The 21,888-nt window shown below is 25.3% G+C and overlaps 11 protein-coding genes across 11 annotated transcripts in view, besides 23 other annotated features; 3 read left to right on the top strand and 8 right to left on the bottom strand.

Moving 5' to 3' along the window:
• Positions 1–112: a sequence feature (AT_rich).
• On the top strand, positions 111–1,700 carry EDI_130810 (uncharacterized protein; the record flags this gene model as incomplete). Its single annotated transcript, XM_001734970.1, has 3 exons — positions 111–258; positions 340–1,371; positions 1,417–1,700. 3 exons carry the CDS (start codon positions 111–113, stop codon positions 1,698–1,700), a joined length of 1,464 nt encoding a protein of 487 aa, XP_001735022.1.
• Positions 160–194: a sequence feature (AT_rich).
• Positions 269–338: a sequence feature (AT_rich).
• Positions 470–523: a sequence feature (AT_rich).
• Positions 680–716: a sequence feature (AT_rich).
• Positions 1,121–1,172: a sequence feature (AT_rich).
• Positions 1,268–1,313: a sequence feature (AT_rich).
• Positions 1,389–1,409: a sequence feature (AT_rich).
• Positions 1,430–1,466: a sequence feature (AT_rich).
• Positions 1,682–1,781: a sequence feature (AT_rich).
• Positions 1,782–1,793: 12 nt separating this feature from the next.
• EDI_130800 (RNA-binding protein, putative) lies at positions 1,794–2,576 on the bottom strand (the record flags this gene model as incomplete). Its single annotated transcript, XM_001734969.1, has 1 exon — positions 1,794–2,576. The coding sequence occupies one exon, from the start codon at positions 2,574–2,576 to the stop codon at positions 1,794–1,796; it is 783 nt and encodes a 260-aa protein (XP_001735021.1).
• Positions 2,222–2,273: a microsatellite.
• Positions 2,469–2,608: a microsatellite.
• Positions 2,609–2,626: 18 nt separating this feature from the next.
• Positions 2,627–2,672: a sequence feature (AT_rich).
• On the bottom strand, positions 2,668–3,705 carry EDI_130790 (uncharacterized protein; the record flags this gene model as incomplete). Its single annotated transcript, XM_001734968.1, has 1 exon — positions 2,668–3,705. One exon carries the CDS (start codon positions 3,703–3,705, stop codon positions 2,668–2,670), a length of 1,038 nt encoding a protein of 345 aa, XP_001735020.1.
• Positions 2,677–2,838: a microsatellite.
• Positions 3,706–3,815: 110 nt separating the features above from the next.
• Positions 3,816–3,871: a sequence feature (AT_rich).
• On the bottom strand, positions 3,872–5,657 carry EDI_130780 (uncharacterized protein; the record flags this gene model as incomplete). The annotated part of the gene is made up of 2 exons (XM_001734967.1): positions 3,872–5,520; positions 5,573–5,657. 2 exons carry the CDS (start codon positions 5,655–5,657, stop codon positions 3,872–3,874), a joined length of 1,734 nt encoding a protein of 577 aa, XP_001735019.1.
• Positions 5,658–6,114: 457 nt separating this feature from the next.
• Positions 6,115–6,327: a sequence feature (AT_rich).
• A 105-nt stretch (positions 6,328–6,432) lies between these two features.
• Positions 6,433–6,615: a sequence feature (AT_rich).
• Positions 6,616–6,704: 89 nt separating this feature from the next.
• Positions 6,705–6,834: a sequence feature (AT_rich).
• Positions 6,835–6,853: 19 nt separating this feature from the next.
• On the bottom strand, positions 6,854–9,526 carry EDI_130770 (leucine-rich repeat containing protein, putative; the record flags this gene model as incomplete). Its single annotated transcript, XM_001734966.1, has 2 exons — positions 6,854–9,349; positions 9,407–9,526. 2 exons carry the CDS (start codon positions 9,524–9,526, stop codon positions 6,854–6,856), a joined length of 2,616 nt encoding a protein of 871 aa, XP_001735018.1.
• Positions 8,063–8,123: a sequence feature (AT_rich).
• Positions 8,731–8,768: a sequence feature (AT_rich).
• Positions 9,527–9,775: 249 nt separating the features above from the next.
• EDI_130760 (uncharacterized protein) lies at positions 9,776–12,109 on the bottom strand (the record flags this gene model as incomplete). The annotated part of the gene is made up of 5 exons (XM_001734965.1): positions 9,776–11,517; positions 11,579–11,746; positions 11,817–11,934; positions 11,961–12,011; positions 12,068–12,109. The coding sequence occupies 5 exons, from the start codon at positions 12,107–12,109 to the stop codon at positions 9,776–9,778; spliced, it is 2,121 nt and encodes a 706-aa protein (XP_001735017.1).
• A 245-nt stretch (positions 12,110–12,354) lies between these two features.
• Positions 12,355–13,452, bottom strand: EDI_130750 (uncharacterized protein; the record flags this gene model as incomplete). The annotated part of the gene is made up of 1 exon (XM_001734964.1): positions 12,355–13,452. One exon carries the CDS (start codon positions 13,450–13,452, stop codon positions 12,355–12,357), a length of 1,098 nt encoding a protein of 365 aa, XP_001735016.1.
• Positions 13,453–13,653: 201 nt separating this feature from the next.
• On the top strand, positions 13,654–14,749 carry EDI_130740 (cyclin-dependent protein kinase PHO85, putative; the record flags this gene model as incomplete). Its single annotated transcript, XM_001734963.1, has 3 exons — positions 13,654–14,145; positions 14,167–14,506; positions 14,547–14,749. 3 exons carry the CDS (start codon positions 13,654–13,656, stop codon positions 14,747–14,749), a joined length of 1,035 nt encoding a protein of 344 aa, XP_001735015.1.
• Positions 14,750–14,883: 134 nt separating this feature from the next.
• EDI_130730 (FYVE, RhoGEF and PH domain-containing protein, putative) lies at positions 14,884–16,947 on the top strand (the record flags this gene model as incomplete). Its single annotated transcript, XM_001734962.1, has 1 exon — positions 14,884–16,947. One exon carries the CDS (start codon positions 14,884–14,886, stop codon positions 16,945–16,947), a length of 2,064 nt encoding a protein of 687 aa, XP_001735014.1.
• Positions 14,944–15,000: a sequence feature (AT_rich).
• A 524-nt stretch (positions 16,948–17,471) lies between the features above and the next one.
• EDI_130720 (uncharacterized protein) lies at positions 17,472–20,606 on the bottom strand (the record flags this gene model as incomplete). Its single annotated transcript, XM_001734961.1, has 1 exon — positions 17,472–20,606. The coding sequence occupies one exon, from the start codon at positions 20,604–20,606 to the stop codon at positions 17,472–17,474; it is 3,135 nt and encodes a 1,044-aa protein (XP_001735013.1).
• Positions 20,091–20,113: a sequence feature (AT_rich).
• Positions 20,235–20,290: a microsatellite.
• Positions 20,607–20,787: 181 nt separating the features above from the next.
• The window catches only part of EDI_130710 (uncharacterized protein), a gene marked incomplete at both ends in the record, with an annotated part of 1,360 nt that continues 259 nt past the window's right edge, over positions 20,788–21,888 (bottom strand). Inside the window, 2 exons of the mRNA XM_001734960.1 lie at positions 20,788–21,319; positions 21,369–21,885. Of these exons, the coding sequence (XP_001735012.1) occupies positions 20,788–21,319; positions 21,369–21,885 (1,049 nt within the window). The remainder of the gene's footprint in view (positions 21,320–21,368; positions 21,886–21,888) is intronic.

Here is a 21,888-nt window from a genome sequence, read left to right as displayed (position 1 = left end):
AAAATTTTAAAAAATATAAAGAATAATAAAATATTGAATTAAAAAAAAAAGGGTTTTTTTTAAAAAAAATAAACATCTATATAATATATAAGAAATAATAATAAATAATAATGTATTCATTCAATACTAATGGATTTGGTATGAGTGAATATAAAGAAGAAAATAATAATAATCAAGAAATAATTAATAATAATGGAATTATTTTTCCAAATACAATTATTCAACAAATATATCCACAAGACTTAACATATATTTATCGTTTGTAAAGTAATAAATTAAATTAATTAAGAAAGAAAAAAAAGAAAAATAAAAAATGTAATAATAATAATTAATAATTAGAACCATTAATTAAAATATTTGGTGAAGAAAATTTTGCTTCAATTGATCAAATTACACCACAATTAATTCAATTACATATTTATGGAGAAATTTTTACAGAAAATGGTTTTGTTGTACGTTCAGATCAAAGAAAAAAACATAATATTCAAAAAATAAAAAATGCATTAAATAAAATTATTAATATCTTTTGTTGTACATTTAAATATAATAATGATGAAAGTATTAGATCTGGTTTTATTGCACAACAACTTCAACAAGTAGTACCAGAACTTGTTCATGAAGAAATTGATGGAACATTATCTATTGATTCATTAGCATTAATTCCTGTTATTATTGAATCATTAAAAACATTAAAAAATATATTAAATGATATTAAAGCAAAACAAGAAATAACAATTAAAGAAGCACAACAAGCAGTTATTAATGCTTTAACTATAATTCAAAAAGAAAATTATCAAGAATTTGATTTTATATTTACATTAGGACCTTTAAAAATAACATTTCCTCTTGTCATAATTACATTATTATCTACACTTAGTAGTGTTATATTTTTTTCTGAATTACCTTTTATTATTAGTTCACAACTTATTACTGCAGTTCTTGGAGTTATTTCTATTTCAAGAATGCCACAACATATGAAAAGATTTAATTCTGCTATTGTTAAAAATATTATTCAATCTACAGAAGAATTACCAAAGAAAATTAAACAAAATTTATCTAAAAAAACAATTAAAGAAATGAAAAAACAAATTAGTAATTGGTTTAAAGAAAAAGAATTTACAAATTATCAAAAATCTTTATATTTAAGTTATTTTATTATTTTTAATATTAATCTTTGTGCTATTGCTATTAGTTTTATCTTTGGTTCATGTTTAATTAGATTTTTTGGATTATATTTGGCAACATTATTACTTTTTTGGGGATTTACTATTAAATATTGTAATAATATTTCATTTTATTATCTATTTAATATTCTTACAACAATTTTTATTATTGCTGTATTTTTATGTTTTTCTTTAATTAAAATTCAACGTTTGTTATTTACTTTCATTAAAAATAATATTTAATTACTTTTAGCTTCATTAGAATGTAAATTATATCAATTTAATAAAGAAAATTTTATTAATCTTAATACAACTTCTCAAATTAATTTTTTATTAACAACAACATTACCATGGAATTGTATAAATCCTTCTTTAATAACAAATCCTCATCTCCCTTCTATTTCTACATCAACACCATTTAATTCATTATCAATTTTAACTGATTTACATACAATAAAACATAATGATAAAACAACAGTATATCTTGTTTGTTCTGGTTTTATAAAGTTTGAATGTGGTAAATTTACTTTTATTTAATTAATTTGTTAATTATTTTTATAATTCTTTTTTTTTTTTTAATAAATATAATAATAAACCTTATTATTATAATAATAAAAAGAATTCAATCATTTAATATATCTTTTTTGGTTGTTTTTTAAATTGTTTAGATTTCTTTTCATTATAAGATTCAAATCGAATATGTCCATTACATTCTTCATTTAATTTAGATAATTGTTGTTTTCGTTGAAGTTGACCTTTAGCTAATTTCTTTTTAGCTTCACGTTCTATTCTTGTCATTTTAAGTTCTTCTTCATCATCACTTTGTTGATTTAATTGTCCATTATCAATTTCATCTAATACACTTTCTAATATTCTTTTTGTTCTTTCAGAAGAAGCTTGTGAATTTTCTTTTTCTACTTGTTTAATTTCTAATTCTTTTTTTTCTTCATTAGTTTGCTTACTAAATGAATCTTCAAATAAACTTTCTTCTTTTCTTTTAGTAAGAATAGCTGTTTCTTTTTCATCACGTAATTTTTTATCAGCAAATTTAACATAAATTGTTTTTATTTCTTTTCCTTTCTTAATTTTTTTTCTATTTAATTTCCTTTTAGTAAGTTGTGCATCTTCAATTGTTCCATAAATTGCATATCCATTTCCAGTACACTCTTTAGATCCATGTTTTGTTATTATAAATGCTTTTTTCACTGGAGCAACCTCTCCCATAAGTGTTTGGAACTCTTCATTACTATAATCTTTTGGTAATCCAATAACAAATAACTTTTTATCTGAAACACCAACTTGAGGTCTTTCTTTTTTTGGTTTACTTTCAATTTCCTTTTTATTGTTATCCTCTTCTTTTTTCTTTATTTCTTCATTTATTTTCTTCGTTTTGTTGTGTTTTTTAAAAGACATCCTCTTTTATTTCTTTTTATAGTTTTCTTTTTCAACCCTCACAAATTCTGTAATATATATTATCATTTAAAAATTGAATTAAAAATGTATTTTATTCAGTTTTTTGTTCTTCAACTGGTGTTTCTTCTTTTTTCTCTTCTTCAATTGGTGTTGTTTCTTCTTTTTTCTCTTCTTCAATTGGAGTTTCTTCTTTCTTTTCTTCTTTAATTGGAGTTTCTTCTTTCTTTTCTTCTTCAATTGGAGTTTCTTCTTTCTTTTCTTCAGTTGGAATAGTTGTTTCTTCAAGTTCAAGTTCAATATTTTTAATTTCATGAACATTAAGATTTGCTTTAATAAATTCTTCAAGATCAGCTTCATAAGAAACATGTTCCATATTTCCTCTTAAATGTTGTGAAACATCAGCTATAATAGTTGATAATTCAATTTGAGTAACAACAAATTGATCAAGTACTGCTTTAAATGTTTCATAATGTTTAGAAATTAATTCTTGACATCCTTTAAGAACTTCTGGAAGTTCAGTTTGATATAATACTTCTCTAGTAGTATTAGCTTTATCAACAGCAGCACGATAATCAGCTTCTAATTTTTTTACTTTAGCATCTAATTGTCCAATTTTAATATTATTCTTTTCTTGAGCTGGTCCTTCAAGTGATTTTCCTATTTCAACAGCATTTTTATGTTCAGTAACAGCTTTTTTATAATTAAGTTTAGCTTTTTCAGCAGCATTAACTAAAGTATTATGACTATTAATACTTTTATTAGTATCATTAATAAGTTTCTTTTTTCCAACTTCAATATCTTTAACAAGTGCTTCTAAAGGTTTAACAATTTCATTAAGAATTTTATTAGCAGTTTCAAGATGTTTTTGACCAATTTTTTCACTTTCACTATTAATTGTTTCAAGCATAGCTTTTAAAGTAGATTCAGTTTTATCAACAGGGTTTTCTTTATTAAATAATGAAGTTTTCATTGGGACAGTACTTTGAATATGAATACCTTTACCATATTCATTTTCTAAATTAGCTCGTTCTTTAAAATAAGTAATATAAGCTTTAGTAAGAATAACAATATTTTCCATTTTTGTTGAAACAGCTGGGAATTCATAAATAAGGTTAGTAAAATCAGACATAATGAAATGATTAGTAAGTTCTTTTTTGTACAATCACGATGATTTGTCACTTTTTGTTAATAAAAATAAATTCTCAAAATAGACTTTCTGAATGATTTTCTTTTTGTTTCTTTTTAAATAAAGATTTTAAATATCATTTAAATTATTATATTGAAATATTAATTAACTAGATTAGTTGGCAATGGAATAACCCAAGTTGAGTTAATGAATCATTATTCATAACTAAACTAAAATCAAAATCATTAAATGGATCACATCTAACAGTAATAATACCATCAAAATTTAATTGATGATTAATATTATCACAATGACAATCAATAATTCTTTTACCATCATATGTTCTTGTTATATGAAGTGTTTGTTCATGTGAATTACTAATAACAACAGATTCTCCTCCATTACAATAATAACCACGACAAAATGAATTATTATCCCATCTTCTTTCTAATTGCATTTTTATTCCTTTTTGAATTCTAAGATCAATTGATTCAACATAATTATCACAACCAGCAATAAGAATATTTAAATCATTTTCTGAGAATATTGTTGTTACTAATAATGTTTCTCCAATATATTTTATTACTGGAATAGAACAATCTGTTCTAAGATCCCATATTGCTGCACAAGAATCAAAAGAACATGTTGTAAATAAAAATGGATTAGTATTAGAAAATTTTGCTACATTAACATTTTCATTATGTAAAGATCCATAAACTCTTTCTAATTTAAATGTTTCAAAATCAAAAAGATTTATATTAGTTTCAAATCCTGAAGTAATAAATTTTGAACAATTACAATTAAGATGTACAGAAGTTATTCTTTCTAAATTATCTATTGTTAATAATGGTTGTTTTCTTTTTGAAAAATCATAATAACATAATTTTCCTGTATCACTACCAATAATACAATTATTTGCTTTTGATTTTTCTGAACACCAACAAATCCCATATGGTGAAGAATTAAATGGAGAATCTATTTGTGTTGATATATTTGATTGAAAATCATAAAGATATATTTTTCCATTTAAACAACTTACAAGAAGTTTTCCTGGAATACATTTATTATATTCTATTTGTCTTGGAACTTCAATTTCTGGTATTAATTGTTTAAATGGTGTTTCATTAAATCTATATAATGTTGTTATAAATGAATTATAATTTCTTTGTATTTTACCTAATTGAATATGTTGAATATAATTAATAATTGAAGTATGTTGTAATGGAATTGATACTTCATCATTAACAGATTGTGCAATTAATCTTCTAACATTTTTATCTATTCTTTCTTTATTAAATACAATAAGAAGTGGTAAAAATAAAATAAGTGTTCTAATATAAATATCACTATCAAATATTAATGGTGTAGGTGTATTATTAATTCTTTCATAATATTCTTTTTGTGTTTTAAATAATTTCCCTTTTCTTCTTTGAAATCTTATTCTTTGAAGAGCTTGTTTAGGATCTATTAGTTTTGTATGAGTAGAACGTGGAAGTTCTAGGCATGTTAATGTTGTCATTTTATACAGTGACCTTATTGTTTGTTTATTATCTTTTAATGGACAATTGTTAAGACAAAGTGATTTAAGCTCTGGTAATGGAGGAATTAATAAAATAGGGTTTGTTGATGCATTAAGAAATTTAAGTGTAGTAAGATAAATCAATGGAGATAATGAACTAATTTGATTATTAGAAATATCTAATAAAGTTAATGGAAGTGAAATAAGTTCATCCAAATGGTTAAGTTCAGTATTATTAAATTTTAAAGAAACTAAATTCTTAAATCTTTGAATTTGAGGAATAAATCCACCATTATCAACTATCCTATTACTTATTCATTTTCTTCTTTTATTAAATATTTCTTAACAAACTAAAAGATGAATCCATTGAACATATTGATGTTGTATTTGAGTTATCTTCATAATATTCATATGAATAATATCGTGGATGAATCATCTCTTTTTGTTTTAAATAACATTTTGTAGTTTTCTCTTTTATTTTTGATTTAAGGTAAAAATAAAAATTGTTCATAATTTAGACCTCACTTAGATATTTTGAAACTTCAATATAAATCATTTAATTATATATCAAAGAAAACATAAGAATAAATTATTGATATAGTTTATGATTTAAGAAATAAACTGATGTTTTAATAAACAAACTTGTCTCATTTTGTTATTTTATTATTATTTTGGAATATTTAGAGTATGATAAAAGAAATATTCTTTTCTTGAGTTCAAAAAATTCCTAATCTTTTAAGAATAACGACAAGATTGTTGATAAAAGATTTATCAATCAAAACTATAATGAGATAAGAAAAGATTAAAAAAAATTACTACATTAATAATTTTTGATTAGGTTCTTTGATATTTTCTAACAAGAATATATGATAATAATTCATATGTTATTTGTGTATAATTTACAATATAATTTATAGAATAGATATAGAATAGATATAAATATTAATTTCTAATTTTGAGTATATTTATCAAGAAAGAAAATAATATATTATATTTAGTCATTAATTTCATTTTTGATAAAAGAATTCACTAATAAACAATTATACAAAGATGATATCATTAAATATTTACAAATTATTTTTTATTATTCAATAATAAAAAAAATTCAACAGAATAAGATTAATTGTACTAACTTTTATTGAGTTAATAAACAAACTTATCATAAAAGAATTCTCTTTGAATTCTAATTAACTTATTAAAAACCTTTAATGAAAAAAAAAGATTTATAATGTTTTATTAAACTAAGAAAATATAATTGTTATTGTTTTAGTTAAAATTATTGAAAGAAAAAGTACATCATTAAATTTAAATATAAAATAGAGATATAAGTTGATAAATTTCTAAATAAATTTAATATTCTAAAAGTTTGGTATATAATGATAATAATTATAAAAGTTCAAGTAATTTAAATGAAAAAAAAATGAATGAATAGGTTCAAATTAAATCATAGAATAAAATAGAGTAAAAAACAAGATTTTACCTCAAAATTTTTAAAGAATAATATAATTTATTATAATAATGAAATATATTTAAGTAATTATAATATTCTTCATTTTTAAATTTATAAGAAAAATATTCACAAATAGATATAAAAGAAACAAAAAAAAAAATTAGATGAAAAGTTAATTGAAATTAAAAGCGAACAACGATACAACTAATATTATCACCACTATCATTGAAATGAGCAGCATCTCTTAAGAAACAAGCTATGTCAGCAATTCTTGGTGTTTTTAAACGTTCTCGTGTCATACGAGCAACAGTTTGATTATCAAAAACATCCCATAATCCATCACATGCAACAACAATTGCTTGATCTTCATTTGATCTATTAACAGTTAATACTTCTGGTTCACAAGTTAAAGCAGGATGACATTTAAGATCACCTAATGCACGTGCAAGACCAACTTCACCATTTAATCTACCACTTTTATCAACATAACCATAATTTTGTCTAATTCTTCGAAATTCATTTGGATTAGTTGGTTTATGATCAACAGACATTGGATTTTCAGTATTTCTTTGAATTAATAATGCTCTTGAATCACCACAATTAGCACAATACATTTTTTGAGGTGTAATTAATATAACTATTCCAGCAGATCCATCAGTAAATTTTTGTTTTTCAATATATTCATTAATTATTGAATAAGTTTCAATAAATGATGTTTTAATCCAAGTATCAACATAATTTTCTGGATCAATTTTCTTTTTAGATAAACTTTTTTTAATTTGACTTTGAAATTGATTTGCAAAAATAGTTGGAAATAAAGCAGATGATAATTTTGATACAGTATCTCCTCCATGTCCATCAAATAATCCAATCATATGATATCCTTTCATTAAATAATTTTTTATAACAAAAGAAGTATCTTGCATAGAAGGTCTTCTTCCTTTCATTTCACAAATTCCAATATCAATAGGAAATTCTTCTTCATTTTTAAGACCATTATTCATTTTTAAAGTAAATGATGGATTAAGATCAACTGGAATAGAAAATGGTTTAGCTATTTTTTTATCATTATAAACAGTACATGCAATAGATGTACTTTCTAATGTTGGTTCTTCTTTACTTGTTTTTAATACAGGTCTTTGTATTTGGAAAAATTCACATTTTTTTTCTAAATGAGGAATTTTACAATGTGTTTCAAGTTCATTACCAATAATATTAAATGCTATTAAATTTGGCATTGATTCTATTTCTGATGGGATTTCTTTAATAAAATTAAATGAAACATCAATTTCTTTTAAACTAGGAATATTAGTTAATGGTTTAATATCTAAAATACTATTACAACAAAGATCTATTTGTTCTAATTGAGTTAATTTAGAAATTTGATTTGGAATATTTGTAATATAATTATTTGATATAAATAATGTTTTTAATGTAATTAAATCAAATATACTTTGTGGAAAATGAAAAAGATTATTTGATTGTAAATATAATGCTTTTAATTTTTTTAATACAGAAAGACTTTCTAATGAACTAAGATGATTACATCCAATATATAAATTTTCTAAATTACTTAATGATGAAAGAACATTAGATGGAACTTCATATAAATGACAATCAGAAAGATTTAATATTTTTAATCCTTGACATTTAGTAATATATATAGGAAATTCAACTAATGGATTACAACTAATATCCAATTGTTGTAATGTAGGATGACATGTATTTTCATTAAATCTAGTAATTCTATTTTGAGAAATATCAAGACGTGAAATTTTAGAAACCATTGAAAGATCTGGTGATATTTTTAATTTATTATTTGAAAGAATCATATATTGAAGAATTCCATTTTCTGGAAATTCAATTGATTCAATTTGATTATTAGAAAATCTACATGAACAATTTGGTGGAAGTGATTTAACTTCATTTAAACATCCACGAATAACATTTAATGATGTTAATTTACTATTTTGTGAAAGATCTGGAAGAAACATACATTTTGTATCACTTAATACAATCTGACATAAATTTGACATCATATCTACTGAATTTAAACATGAAATAAATGATTTATTAATAATTAATGTTTTTAATTTTGTTAATTGTGAAAGAGAATCAGGTATATCAACAAAATTATTATTATCTAATTCTAACTGTGTTAATGATGGAATTCTACATACTGTTTCTGGAAATTTACCAAAATTATTAGATGATAAATATAATCCACTCAATTTTTCTAATTTACTTATAGATTCTGGTACTTCTTTAATTCTATTTTGTTGAAGCATTAAAATTGTTACTTTTCTTAATTCACAAATTACTTCTGGAAATTCTTCAAATTCATTACTTGTTAATTCAATATAATTCATATCAACACATTTAGCTAATCCTTTTGGTAATGATTTTAAAAAATTAGCAGTAAATGAAATTCTTTGCAATTTGACTAACTTTCCAATACAATCAGGTATTGTTGTTAATTGGTTTTGAATCATTTGAATTTCTTCTAAATTCGTTAATGTTGATATTTGTGTTGGAAATTCAGTAAAACAATTTGCATTTAAATCAAGATGTCGAAGATTACTTAACGTAGTAAAACTAACTGGCAATGTCGATACTTTATTAGCCATCATTCTGAAATGAGTTAACACTTTAAATGTTCCCATTTCTTTAGGGAGATTCTATCCATTGTCAATTTATTCTAATACCTTTGATTCTTTTGAACAATAGTAACAAACTGTAATCTCATTATTTGAAAGGTCAATAGAAGTGATTACTGATGCTTGTGAGATACAATCTTTTGGAAATTGTTTGATACCCATATTCTTTTTATTGTAATGTTGTTTATCACTACTCATATTTCAAATTCGTATTATTAAGATGATGGATTTTATTTTTTAGTTTTCAATAAAGTTTTTCTCCTTTTTATTTCTTTTAAGTAGAATTTTTTCTTCTGATTATAAGTTTTTAACCTTTATGACTTTTTCTTTTTCCTAATATTTGAATTTCTTAGATTTTTGTTGTTACCAACAACTTTTTAATATTTAAAATAGTTCCTATTTAATAAAACCACTTCTTGGTAATGATGTAGTCGTGTTATTACTTCATTAATATTTTCTGGAGTTTCGATAAAAACAGAGTGAGTGACTGAGTACTGTATAGCCTATGACTAAAATAAGTTTGTGGAAATATCCATCTTTACATATTGCACAGTTTTCCCCATTTTGTGTAATAATTTTACATCCTTTTTTCCCCTGTTTAACACATACACTATTATTTAAAATATATCCTGCAGAACATTTCTGACATGTTGTTGAATCAATACAATGTTCACAATTTTCAATACAATGTTCACACATTAATGTGTTTGTAAGGTAATACTTGTTATCACAACGCTGACATCCAACAGTTGTTTCTTTTTTACAATGAGGAATTAATGAATTAATTGATCTTTTCAACTCTAACTTTGTGTTTGTTAATTTTATACAATCAGTTTGATTATACAAAACATAACCATTCATACATTCATCACAACTTGTTGAAGACAAACATTCTTTACAATTATCTGGACATGGTTCACAACTACTAGTCTCAGAATTCAATACTTTTGTTGAAATACATTTAGAACAACTTCCATATTCATTTGTAATTAAACAATCCATACTTTCAATACATTTACCATCTCGAAGAATACTTGATGTATCACATTGAAGACATTCATCATGTGAACATCTCAAACAATGTGTTGGACATTCTTTACATTCTCCATTAACTACTTTTGTATTATCAATACATGATCTACAACTATCAAATCCAACATTATTACACTTCTCATTTTGTGGAGAAACACAATGTGAGTTTAATAAGTACAAATTTAATGATGAACCACTTGAGAAGCACTTGAAATGACCATTAGTATAACTACATGTTTTACAATTGTTACCACATTTAATACATTTGTTATTAATATAATCAACTGCATAACCATCTCTACATTTAATGCATGACGAAGACTTATAAACTTCACACAAATCACCTGGTTTAACAATACATTGTTTGGTGTATGAATCATAAACATATCCATCCTCACAAACAATACAAGACTTTAAATTATAATCACAAACTTTACAATTTCTAATTGAACATTGTAAACAAATTCCATTTGAATCTTCTTCAATTTTAGTTGTTGAACATGCAGTACATCCAATACTTGAGTTATAACAATTAGCATCACAATTATCACTCTCAAATTTATAACATTTTCCTTTTCTCAACACATATCCTTCTTGACATTTTTCACAATATTCAGCTTTATAACATAAAGAACATCCAGTCTCACATTTTACACATGTTTTATCTTCTTTTAATCCATATCCATTTTTACATACAAGACAGTTTGGTGATGAATTAGAACATACTAGACAATTAGGATTATACTTAGAACACTCATAACAATAACTTTGATAAAGGAAATTGTTGTATTGACATTTTCCTTCCTTTATTGGCGAAACACATCCAGCATTAGTGTCAGAACATGAAATACAAGTACCTTCATAAATACTATATCCAAGTTTACAATATGAACAAGTCATATTATTATTACATTTATAACAATTTGGATCATTTCCACATGTTATACACTTTTTTCCTAATGGAACATATTCGTCAATACATTGGTCACATTTATATTCTGTTGTTGAGCATGTTAAATAATCAGTAATATCACAAGAAGTACATCCTTTCAGTTTGTTTGCATAATAAAGACATTTACTATTCTCCAAGTAATATCCATCTTTACATCTAGTACATTCACTAAAAGTATTGCATGTCATACATTCATTAGGACATGCTAATAATTAATACCGTATTATTCTTTTATATACTTTACAAATAAAATATTCGAAACAAACCAGAGCATAATCCATTTGACAAATATGTTCCAACTTGGCATGAAGAACAACGAATTGTTGTACATGGACTACACCAACTATAACCACTATAAACAACAATACCATAATTTCTTTCACAAGTAATACAAGAATCAGGACCAGAACACGAACTACGACCAATAGGACATTCTACAGATTAATTTTTATTTTTGAAAATTTGATGTTTCCAAAGTTTGATTCCAAAAAACAAGAAACAAACGATAACACATTCCATTGTCTAAATAATATCCTTTAGAACATGATGAACACTGTGTTGGTGATGAACATTCAAAACATCCAGTTGGACACTTTTCACATAAACTTACTTCAAATGAATACTTTCTTAACCAATATCCAGAATTACATTTTGTACAATGATATTCTTCATCACATGCTTCACATCCTCTTTTACATTCTATTGAAATCAATAACAGTCACTAACTAATTAATATTAAAGATTAAAAAACAAACTATAACAATATGAACAAAAAGTATTATCCTTCCATGAACCATATAAAGTCCTTGAGTAAAATCATATATAGAAAACGAGTTAAAAAAGATCAACAATTTGTTTGATATTAAAAAATGTGTTAAGAAAGAATTGCCTTATTGGCGTCTCAATTTAGAAGATACTACAATATGGTATTAATGTATTTGAGAAATAATAGTCTATGAACTGTAAGAATGATTAACTAAATAAAAACTGAAGAAGAGAGTAAAAATATTATCAAATAAAAATCAATACCACAAAAAAGTGTTTAAGCCTTTTCAACAAGATGATTATTGTTAGGAATAGTTGATTTGATCATATCAGAACTCTTTTTTGGTTCTTCCTTCTTTTGGCCTATAACTGGTGTTGATTGAGTTAGTTGTTGTTGGTCTTCTTGAATTGGTTCCAAAATATCAATCAGTTCTTCTTCTACTGGTGGTTTCTTTGCATCTTCTGGAATAGAGTCCATTAACTTTTTTACAAGGTTTGTTGTAAATAATCCATTTTCGACAGCAGTTTTAACTGAATTTAATAAACGATCCGCTATATCTTGTTTTTGGACAGCATATTTATTGAAACCTATTTCAATAAGTAATTCTTTTGATTCTTCTTTAAATGCAGTGTCATCTATAAATTTGTTATTATACATTGAGAATAATGTATTACATTTTTGTGGTATATCCTTTGTATAATTAATTAAATCATTAATATCTTTAATCTGTGCATTAAAAATTTGTTCTGCTTTAGAATCAGCAGTTACTTTAACGTCATAAACTTTCTTGAAATTTTCAAAAATTGTTCCATAACTTCCACGAAGAAGATTTAAAGCATCTTTATAAGCTTCAATAGTTACTATCTTTAAAACTTCTTTTTTCTCTTTTTCAGTTTGTTCCATTTCATTAATGATGTTGGGGTTTTTTAAAAGTAATTTTTTATTTTTCTTTGTTGTATCAATTTTCTTACTAATTTTTTTCCATTCGTCATTTGCTTTGGATTTATTACTTTTAGCCTCATCTCGTGCTCGGTCAAGTTCCTTAGGTAAATTTGTTGAATCATTTACTAAATTTTCGCAAATAATTTTGAATTGATCTGTTATTTCTATCAAATTATTCTTCCACATCGAAAACATATTTGCAATATTTAACATTCCAACATTTAAGTCATTATGCCCACAATCACCCATCGTTTCCATTGATTCTACAAGTCCTTCTGCCGCTTTAATCATTTGTTGTTCAGCTCTATCAAATAACATACATTTCTCAACTACAATCTTATACTTAGGAATGAGATTTCTTATTGCTTGGTATGTATTTTGAGTATCATTTTCTAATTCATCAATACCCTTTATAAGTAATTCGTTTTCCATAACTTCTATTTTTTTTAGTTCTTTCTACTAAATTTCGTTTCAATCTTTTTTTTTTTAAGATTATATTTTATTGGTTGAAATTTCTTTTCACAATCACTCAATCAGAAACTTCTCACTTTCAGATTTTATTTAATTCAAATGTGATCCACAAAAGCACAATCTTAATATTAATCTAAGAAACAATAATTTTTGTCTTTTTATATGCAACACACTCAAAGCCAGCCAACACAAAAAAAATTATTATTTTATCCAAGTTACATTGATGAAAATAATAAAGATCAGTCGTTGAGAAATTCCTTACTTTCTTCAAACGAACATAACACAAAACATTACTTCTGTCCTATTTCTAAAATATATCGTACTCCACCTATTCCTTCTAAACGAATAACTCATTACCAGAAACTATTTGTTGAAGGAATTCCTCCACCCACTGACGAATTAGAGAAGAGATTTATTGAAATGAAACTAATAGGAACAGGGAGCTATTGGAATGTCTATAAATGTTACGACAACAAAACTCATCAAATTAAAGTTGTTAAAGTTTCCATTCGAACAAACCAATTACTTAACTATAAAAAAGAACGCAATTCAATGAAAATACTTCAAAACAAAACCATGTATCTAGCATTAAATGAAGAAATGTATTATGATTCAATCAATTTTTATGCTGTAATGCCAAAATTTGAAACAACAGTTTGGGATCTTTTAATAAAGAAAGAAATGAATGACAATGAGATTATTTTTACAATTTGGTGTGTTCTTATGGGATTAAAAATAATGAATATGCATGACTTAGTTCATCTTGATGTTAAACTAGAAAATCTATTAATTGATAAGAATGGGATGGTGAAGTTAGGTGATTTTGGCACAGCAACTAAAATAGGAGAAGTTGTTGATTCAGATGAATGTGGTGATGGAAGATATTTAGCCCCAGAAGTGCTTCAAGGACATGCACTGTTCGAAAGTGATGTTTATAGTTTGGGTATTTGTTTATTTGAAATGGTCAGTCGAAGAATATTCAATCCATTGGTTTGGGTTATTAATTTCTTTTATAGTAATGTATAGAAAAATAAGATTAACAAGTAGAATTTCAGGGCTGAGTTTGGTGATAAGTGTTTACTTAAATTCTTTAAGAACGAAGCACTTCGAGATATGTTTCTTAATTTTACTAGTTCTGTTCCAACAAAAAGAGGAACCCCAAGTTTATTGGTTAATTACTCAATATTTGAAACTAATGAAATTATGTCAATTCAACTATAAAAAACGAACCAACTCCAATAATACAGGATATTCATAGTATGTATCATATATAACTAAAAATCTTTTTAAGGTTATAAAATCTCTTTTTGACTACCAATCTTATTAAAAAGAAAAAGAATAACTAAGAAGAAAAGTCAGAGATAGAAAGACCAAAACTTTAAAGTCACAAAAATGGAAGTACCAGAACTCCCTCCAAAACCAATTCAGTTAATTAAGCTTGAACAATCAAAGAATAATTTAAAAGAAATAAAAGAAATTTTTAAAGAAAATAGTATAAGTAATTATAAAGTAGAAGACAGTATTGATAATTGTTGTAGTCTTGAAAAAAGAAAAATGGTTTGTAAAGAAATATATGAAACTGAAATTTCATATATTACTTCACTTGGGATTTGTGAAAACTTTTATTATCGTAAAATGATAAAAGAAACATCTCCGTTTCATGCAGAAGATGTTAAACAAATTTTTTTGTATTATGATGAGATACTTCGTTGTAATAGAGAATTTGCGTCAATGGTAATAAAAAGTTGGAAAGATAAAACATTTGAAGACTCCATTGGGGAACTTTTTCTTAATTTTTCACCATTCTTTATTGTTTATAGAAACTTTTTAATTAATCATAACAAAGCTTTTACTTTGTTAACAAAGTTGGAAGAAGATACAAAATTGAAAAGGTATTTGGAAAATTGTCAGTATCAAATCAGTACGAATCAAAATCTCGATCTTCGTGATTATCTTATTATGCCAGTCCAAAGATTACCAAGGTACAATCTCCTTTTAACAGATTTATTAAAAAATACTCCAACAAATCACTGTGATTATCAGAATATCATTAAAGCATTAGAAGTAATGAAAGAAGTTACTACAAAAGTTAATGAATCAATCTCAACTAACAAACAACAACAAAAACTCTTTGATTTAAGATCAAAACTTGCTAAAAGAAATGGCTTTGAAGTTATAGAACCTCATAGAATCCTATTAAGTGAAGAAACTATTATCCAATTCACTCACAATGGAAGAAGTAGACGAGGATTAATATTATTTAATGACTGTATCTTACTTACAAAAAAAGAAGAAAAGTTAATGAAAATAAGATTTATTATTGAATTGAGTAGATGTAGTATTGTTGAACCAAATAAGGAGAAATCCCTACAAATTTATAGTAATGTCAAGTCATGTGAAATTGAATTTGAAAGTTACGAACAAAAAGAACATTGGAAAAGTATTAGCAAAGATGCTATTATCCGAATGAAGAAAACAAGTGACTTTGTTTTTTCTCCATTAGTTATTTCTCCTGAAGATGTGCATGAGTGTAAAATTTGTCAATCTGAAATAAAAAAAAGGAAAAAATATTACTGCAAAAAATGTCTGAACTATATCTGTTCTAAGTGTTGGAATTCTATTGGGAAATGTTGCCTTAAGTGCCACTCCTTAGAAAAAGAAAAGGTAAGTCAAAAGAAAATAGAACCTTTCAAAACAGAAAAGGAATGTGATTTCTTTAATTTGAACAATAATTCAAATCAACTTTCAATTCAAATCCAATCCTCCTCTCTAACACCTACTAAAGGATTACCAGAACTTAAGAAAGAGTTAAAGAAGGTGGTTGGATTTGTGGGTGTCTTAAAAGAACACCAACCTAAAGAAAATAGTGCTCTTACAGAAAATACAAGTAAGGGATGTAGGAAAGAACAAAGCCTTCAAAAAGGTATTACACCTACCGAAAGAACATTCCAAACAGAAAAAGATACAAGGCCTGTGATAAGACAGATTGGTTTAGGAAAAGACACTATTACTCTAAATGAGAATGGGTATTGTTTTAGTCCTGACACTACTAAAAAAGAAAAAGTAAAACTAATTGAAGAACAACAAGACGATAGGTTGATAGAAGGTATGGATGATAAAATAGAGGTTGTATTGGGTCTAAGAAAAAAAAGTAATTCAATGATCCAAGAAGAGATAAATTTACATGAAAGATTTTGCAAAAAGAAAAGAAGAAACTTTATTTCAAAAAGTCTAGAAACTAATGAACAAAAGCAAAATAGTTTCCAAAAGAAATCTAAGAAGAAAGATATAGTACCACAAAACAGTGAAGAAGACAGTCTGTCTATTGAAACAATTCCAGAAGGACCTGGTAGAGTTCAGTTTTTAAAGAAATTAAATGAAAAACGAATTCAACAAGCAAAAGAAGAAATCAAGAGATATGAAATAAAACCTAAACTTGTTAATGATAAAAAGTAATTAAAAATGTCATCACCATATTTGTTTTGGTTAATTTAAATGAAGAAAAAAAACCATTATAAAGACTGTATTTAAAACTATATCTATAAGTTAATTTGTTTAAAGTTTACTAGTAACACAAAGTATCTGAAACATTGTTATTATTTTATCGTTATTTCTTCATTTATATAGGTTGTTACTATTTTCTTTTAAATTTCTTCCATTTTTATCATCATCACCTTCTTTTTAATGACTTAAAACTAAAAGTGACACCATTTTATTAAAATACTGTTTCATAGGTTTGCACTCATTTTCTCCTTTGGTTATTAAGAAATCTCAGACTATTTTACTTGTTTAATACATTCTAAATTTTTTTTTCATTTAGATACATTCTATTGATTATTTCTTGATAATGCCTTTAAAGTATTAAATTGAGGTCTAAAAATTATGTAATTTCCTTATTATCTCTATTGTTGATAACAAACAAAATTATAGCCATAAACTGAATTTAATATAATAGAATTGCTGTAAGTTAAATTGAAAATTTATTTTTTGCTCATACTACGACAACGTTTTCTTGATAATTCTGCTTGACATAATGTTTTCTTATTTTCCAGTTCATTTATTTGATCTAAAATGTCTTGTTTAGTTTGTTCTAATCTTTCATTTATTGTTTTAACTTCATTCAATTCTTGAATAAGATTATTAACAATACACTCAGCTTGTTTAGCATATGGACTAGCAGATGATACTGTTGCTTTATGAAGATGGTCCTCTGCAATTAATTCACATTCAGAAACATTAACAGTAACAGCCATTCCTTTGTATTTAGATTCAATCCACTCAATCAATTTCTTTGTTTTTTCAGTTGGTTCTTTCCTTTCTTTCTTTTCAACTTCTTTTCTTGGTGTTGAAGGTATTTTTGGACTTTTTCCTTGAATTTTATTTGTTAATTCAAGTTCTTTTTGTTGAATGACTTGTTCTAATTTAACTCCAAATAAATTGTTTAATAAGACTTGAACATTAAATAACGTTAACTCAACAGACATTATTCTTTCAGTTTTTGGTTGAGTTTTATCATATTTCCAAATAAATGAAACACTTGGATCTTCTTCAGTTGATATCCATTCTGAATTTAATTTAGGCGATATTCCATTAAATGGTGATAAAATAGTTTCTAACTGTTCAGTAACAACACTTTCAAGGAATAGTCCAATACTTCTAAATTGTTTGTCTAACCCAAAACAAAGTTGTAATCCTTTTACTTTCATTTTTGAGTAATACTCTTCTTCTCCTCCTTTTTCTTTTCTTTGAACAATAGAAGTAACGGGAACACAAACAATACCATCGTCTAATACAATTTCTAATCCTATTGCAGGAATTTCAGTTGATCTAAAAGCAGGAATGAAAGATTGGTCAACAAAATTTATTGCAGAGGTAGTAATGTCATCAGCACTTTCTTTAACAGTACTAGTGATTTTATTACCAAATGTACTAATTTCCCCACCCATTTTGCTTTGAACATATTCTTTAATTTGTTGAACATATTCATAAATATTCCTAAATGATTTATGATGTAAATCAAAATGAATTTGTTTAAAATACAATTGACTCATAACTAATGCTGGAATACTATCATTTTCATCAAATTTAACTTGCATTTTAAAATCTGCTCTTGTAGGTGGAAAAAGATATGACGTTTTTCCTTTATCACTTAGGTGAATGGCAAATGTTCCCATAACAATACCTAAATTGATTTCTTTTGGTATTTTAATTATTTTGATATCTAATTGATGTTTAAGTTTTTTTGAAATATTTTTATCAACAGTTAATTCATTCCATGAAGGTTGGTTTGTTATTTTTACATTATCTAATTCCATTATAAATGTTCCTTCATTATTAGGAAATGGTCCTTCAAATCTACAACCATTTAATTTAAAGTCTATGTCTATCCTTTTTAATAAATCAAGTGCACATCCAAGTCCAAGAATATCAAGTGCTTGATTCCATTTATTTTTAGCATCTTCAAGAGTTTGTTCTATTCTTTCTTTCATACTAAGCATACTCACATCTAATTCAGATAATTTATCAATAACTGTTACCTTTAAGAATTCAATCAAATTTTTTAACATCTCAAACTCCATTGTAATTCCTACAAAATTTAATTCTCCTTTCATTTTTGTATTAATTAATACATTTCTTTCCCATGTTGTTGTAAGTTCATTTGATAATACAACATCTCCTTCTCTTTCAGGTAATGCCCAAACTAATCTTTTCATATTTCCATGACTATTATACATTCCTTCAATAGTTCCTATAGAAAAACCATATAACCCTTTTTTAATTCTTCCTCCAAATGCAGGAACAAAAGTCATTGAAATATCACCAATAATCCAATAAATTCCTTCATCAGTATCTTCATTTTGTAATGATAATTTTAAAAATTCTAATACAAACTTAAACATTGTTCTTGGTTCTCCTTTTTTCTCTATTTTTTGTAATTTTTTCTCTTGCTTTTTTTCCATCTTTTCCAGTTTTTTCATTGCTTTAATGTCTCCATCAACACACTCAACAGATAACATAGATGATCCTTTCTTAAATGAATAAGGTGATGTTATTGGTGACATGGATAATGATGATCCTAATGATGAACTTGGAATTTTACTCTTTGATTTAGGTGGTGCTATTGGCATTGGTTTTGCTACTGTTCTTTGAATGGACAATGTTGCTGGTGTAGAAGATGTTAATTCAGTATCAATCCTATTTACATTTAATGGTGGAGTAGATGAACGAGAAGTACAAGTAGAATTATTTGTTGAAGGATTCGATGAATTGTTATGAGTGAGCGTTTCATCAATATCAGCATTAACAACATCTAAAATCGCACTTTCAGTTGCAATAGAAAAGAATGTCCTAAAGTAATTAATCAAATTGATGTAATCATCCATAGAGAGATTTAACGATATTTTAGTTAATTCAATAATACAAGAGGTATCTAATAATTTATAAGACTCAGCTTCTCTTTGAGTAGTATATCTTCCTACAACTTCCATTCCATGACATAATGTAACAACTCTATTTCCTGTTGTAAGAGTAAGATCTAAACTATTAACTTGTAAGAATCTATAAGAATAAATAATATTATCTATAGGAACTTCATTTTCAATTTTATTTATTTTATTAAATTGTTGATCAGCAAAATATGTTTCACCACCTTGAATAACAAGATTTAATATAGATGGTCCAATTTTTAATGATAACTTAAAATTAGAAATCTCAACTAAAATAGTGTCTAATAACTCCCTTGATTTCTTCTTCTTAGGTTTTTTTGGTTTTTCTTTTTTATTCTTTTCTTGTTCTTTTTGAATTAATTCTGGTGTTAAAACTATGTCATGTGCATCTACAATAACTTCTCCAAGTCTTAAAATAATAGGTTTTGAATACAGATGTGTCCATGGTACAATAACATCTATAGAACTACATGTCGCAGTAGTGACTTCAATTTGAGATGGTAACAATACCATTTCTCTAAATACGTCTTTAATAAATCCAATATTATGAAGAGTAACAGTTCCTTGTGATGGTGTGATATCAACATCATTTCCAGTTCCCCAATCACTACAACTTTCAATAAATGTTTTGAGGAATTTTTTAAGAATTTTTGATGCAACTAAGTCCATGGTTCTTTAGATATTTTTTAAGTTCTTTCATCTTTTTTTTGATTTGTTTTGTTCAATTTTCATTTAGTTTACTTTTTGTTCAAAAAAAAAGGATAAACAATATTTTTATAAGAAAAGAATAAATTTAATTCAATTGAAAAGTGGTATTAATTGAAAGTGATACAACTTATCAAAATACTTTTTATATTGTACGGAAATTAGGTATTTTTCCTTGTTCTAATAAAAATTGTGTGAATGAGCCAATTGTTTCAGTAATTTCTTGTAATTTGTTAAATGATATGTTGTAAAAACGACACATTTTAAAAATAGTATTTAATGCATCATTATAAAAACTATCTTTATCTCTTCCTAACTCCGAAAAATATGGGTGGTTAATACAATATAATAAAAGAGATGTACCAAGAATTGGAACTGAAATATTAAGTAACTCTGTTGAAAGTAAGGTAGCACAAACATAAGGAAAAATAATTATTGAGTCAAATGATTCTGGTAAAAGAATATCTGACAAATTTACTAATTGAGTAAAAAAAGAGTAAGTGGTAACATATGTTGTTTTGAAATAAAGTGTGTCTAATACTGTTAGTTCAAAATCAAGTAGTTCTTGTTGAGTCCACATTAGTCGAGAATTAGACATATAAAAAATATCCTCACTATACATATCCATTTTAGATGCAATGTCATAAGCAACATATCCAAGTAGTTGTAATGAATCTCTGTTTAATCAATATACTGATATTGTTTAAAATAAATAAAATACCAAACATTGCAAAATTTGGTGTCAGAACTAAAAAATGATCAAAAATTGCTACAGCTTGGTCAATGACAAAATTTGGTTTATAACTATTTTCTTCCATAAGCATTTGAATTACACGAGCTCTCATAGCACCATTTACTGTCCTTCCTTTTTGTGCATAGAAATTAGACAAAAATTCTTTTTTAGAGTTCATATCAAAATACAAAAATTTTTCATTATCAATAGTAAAAATATATCCATCGTTACTAAATATTTCCCTTTCTTCGTTTAATTCATCTTTTTTCCCATATTGACTTAACCCACAATCTACTAAATTCATTAGATTACTCTTAAACGATGTTATATCACTTGAAATATATTCTTGACAACGTCTACAAATTTTATAGGGATTTATTTCATTAGGAAGAGTGACGATATAATGAGATTTTTCATCAACTTTAACAGGAATTCCTGCAGAGACATATTCAATATTGTCTTTCTGCAATTCTTCAGGTTGATTAGGTTGTTCATCGGTAAGGGGTTTTACTG

Source organism: Entamoeba dispar, genomic scaffold (assembly GCF_000209125.1).
Source record: "Entamoeba dispar SAW760 scf_1105229458835 genomic scaffold, whole genome shotgun sequence".
Classification (NCBI taxonomy): Eukaryota; Evosea; order Mastigamoebida; family Endamoebidae; genus Entamoeba; species Entamoeba dispar.
Note: the sequence above shows the minus strand (reverse complement) of the source record. Positions and strands in the feature narration are given on the sequence as shown.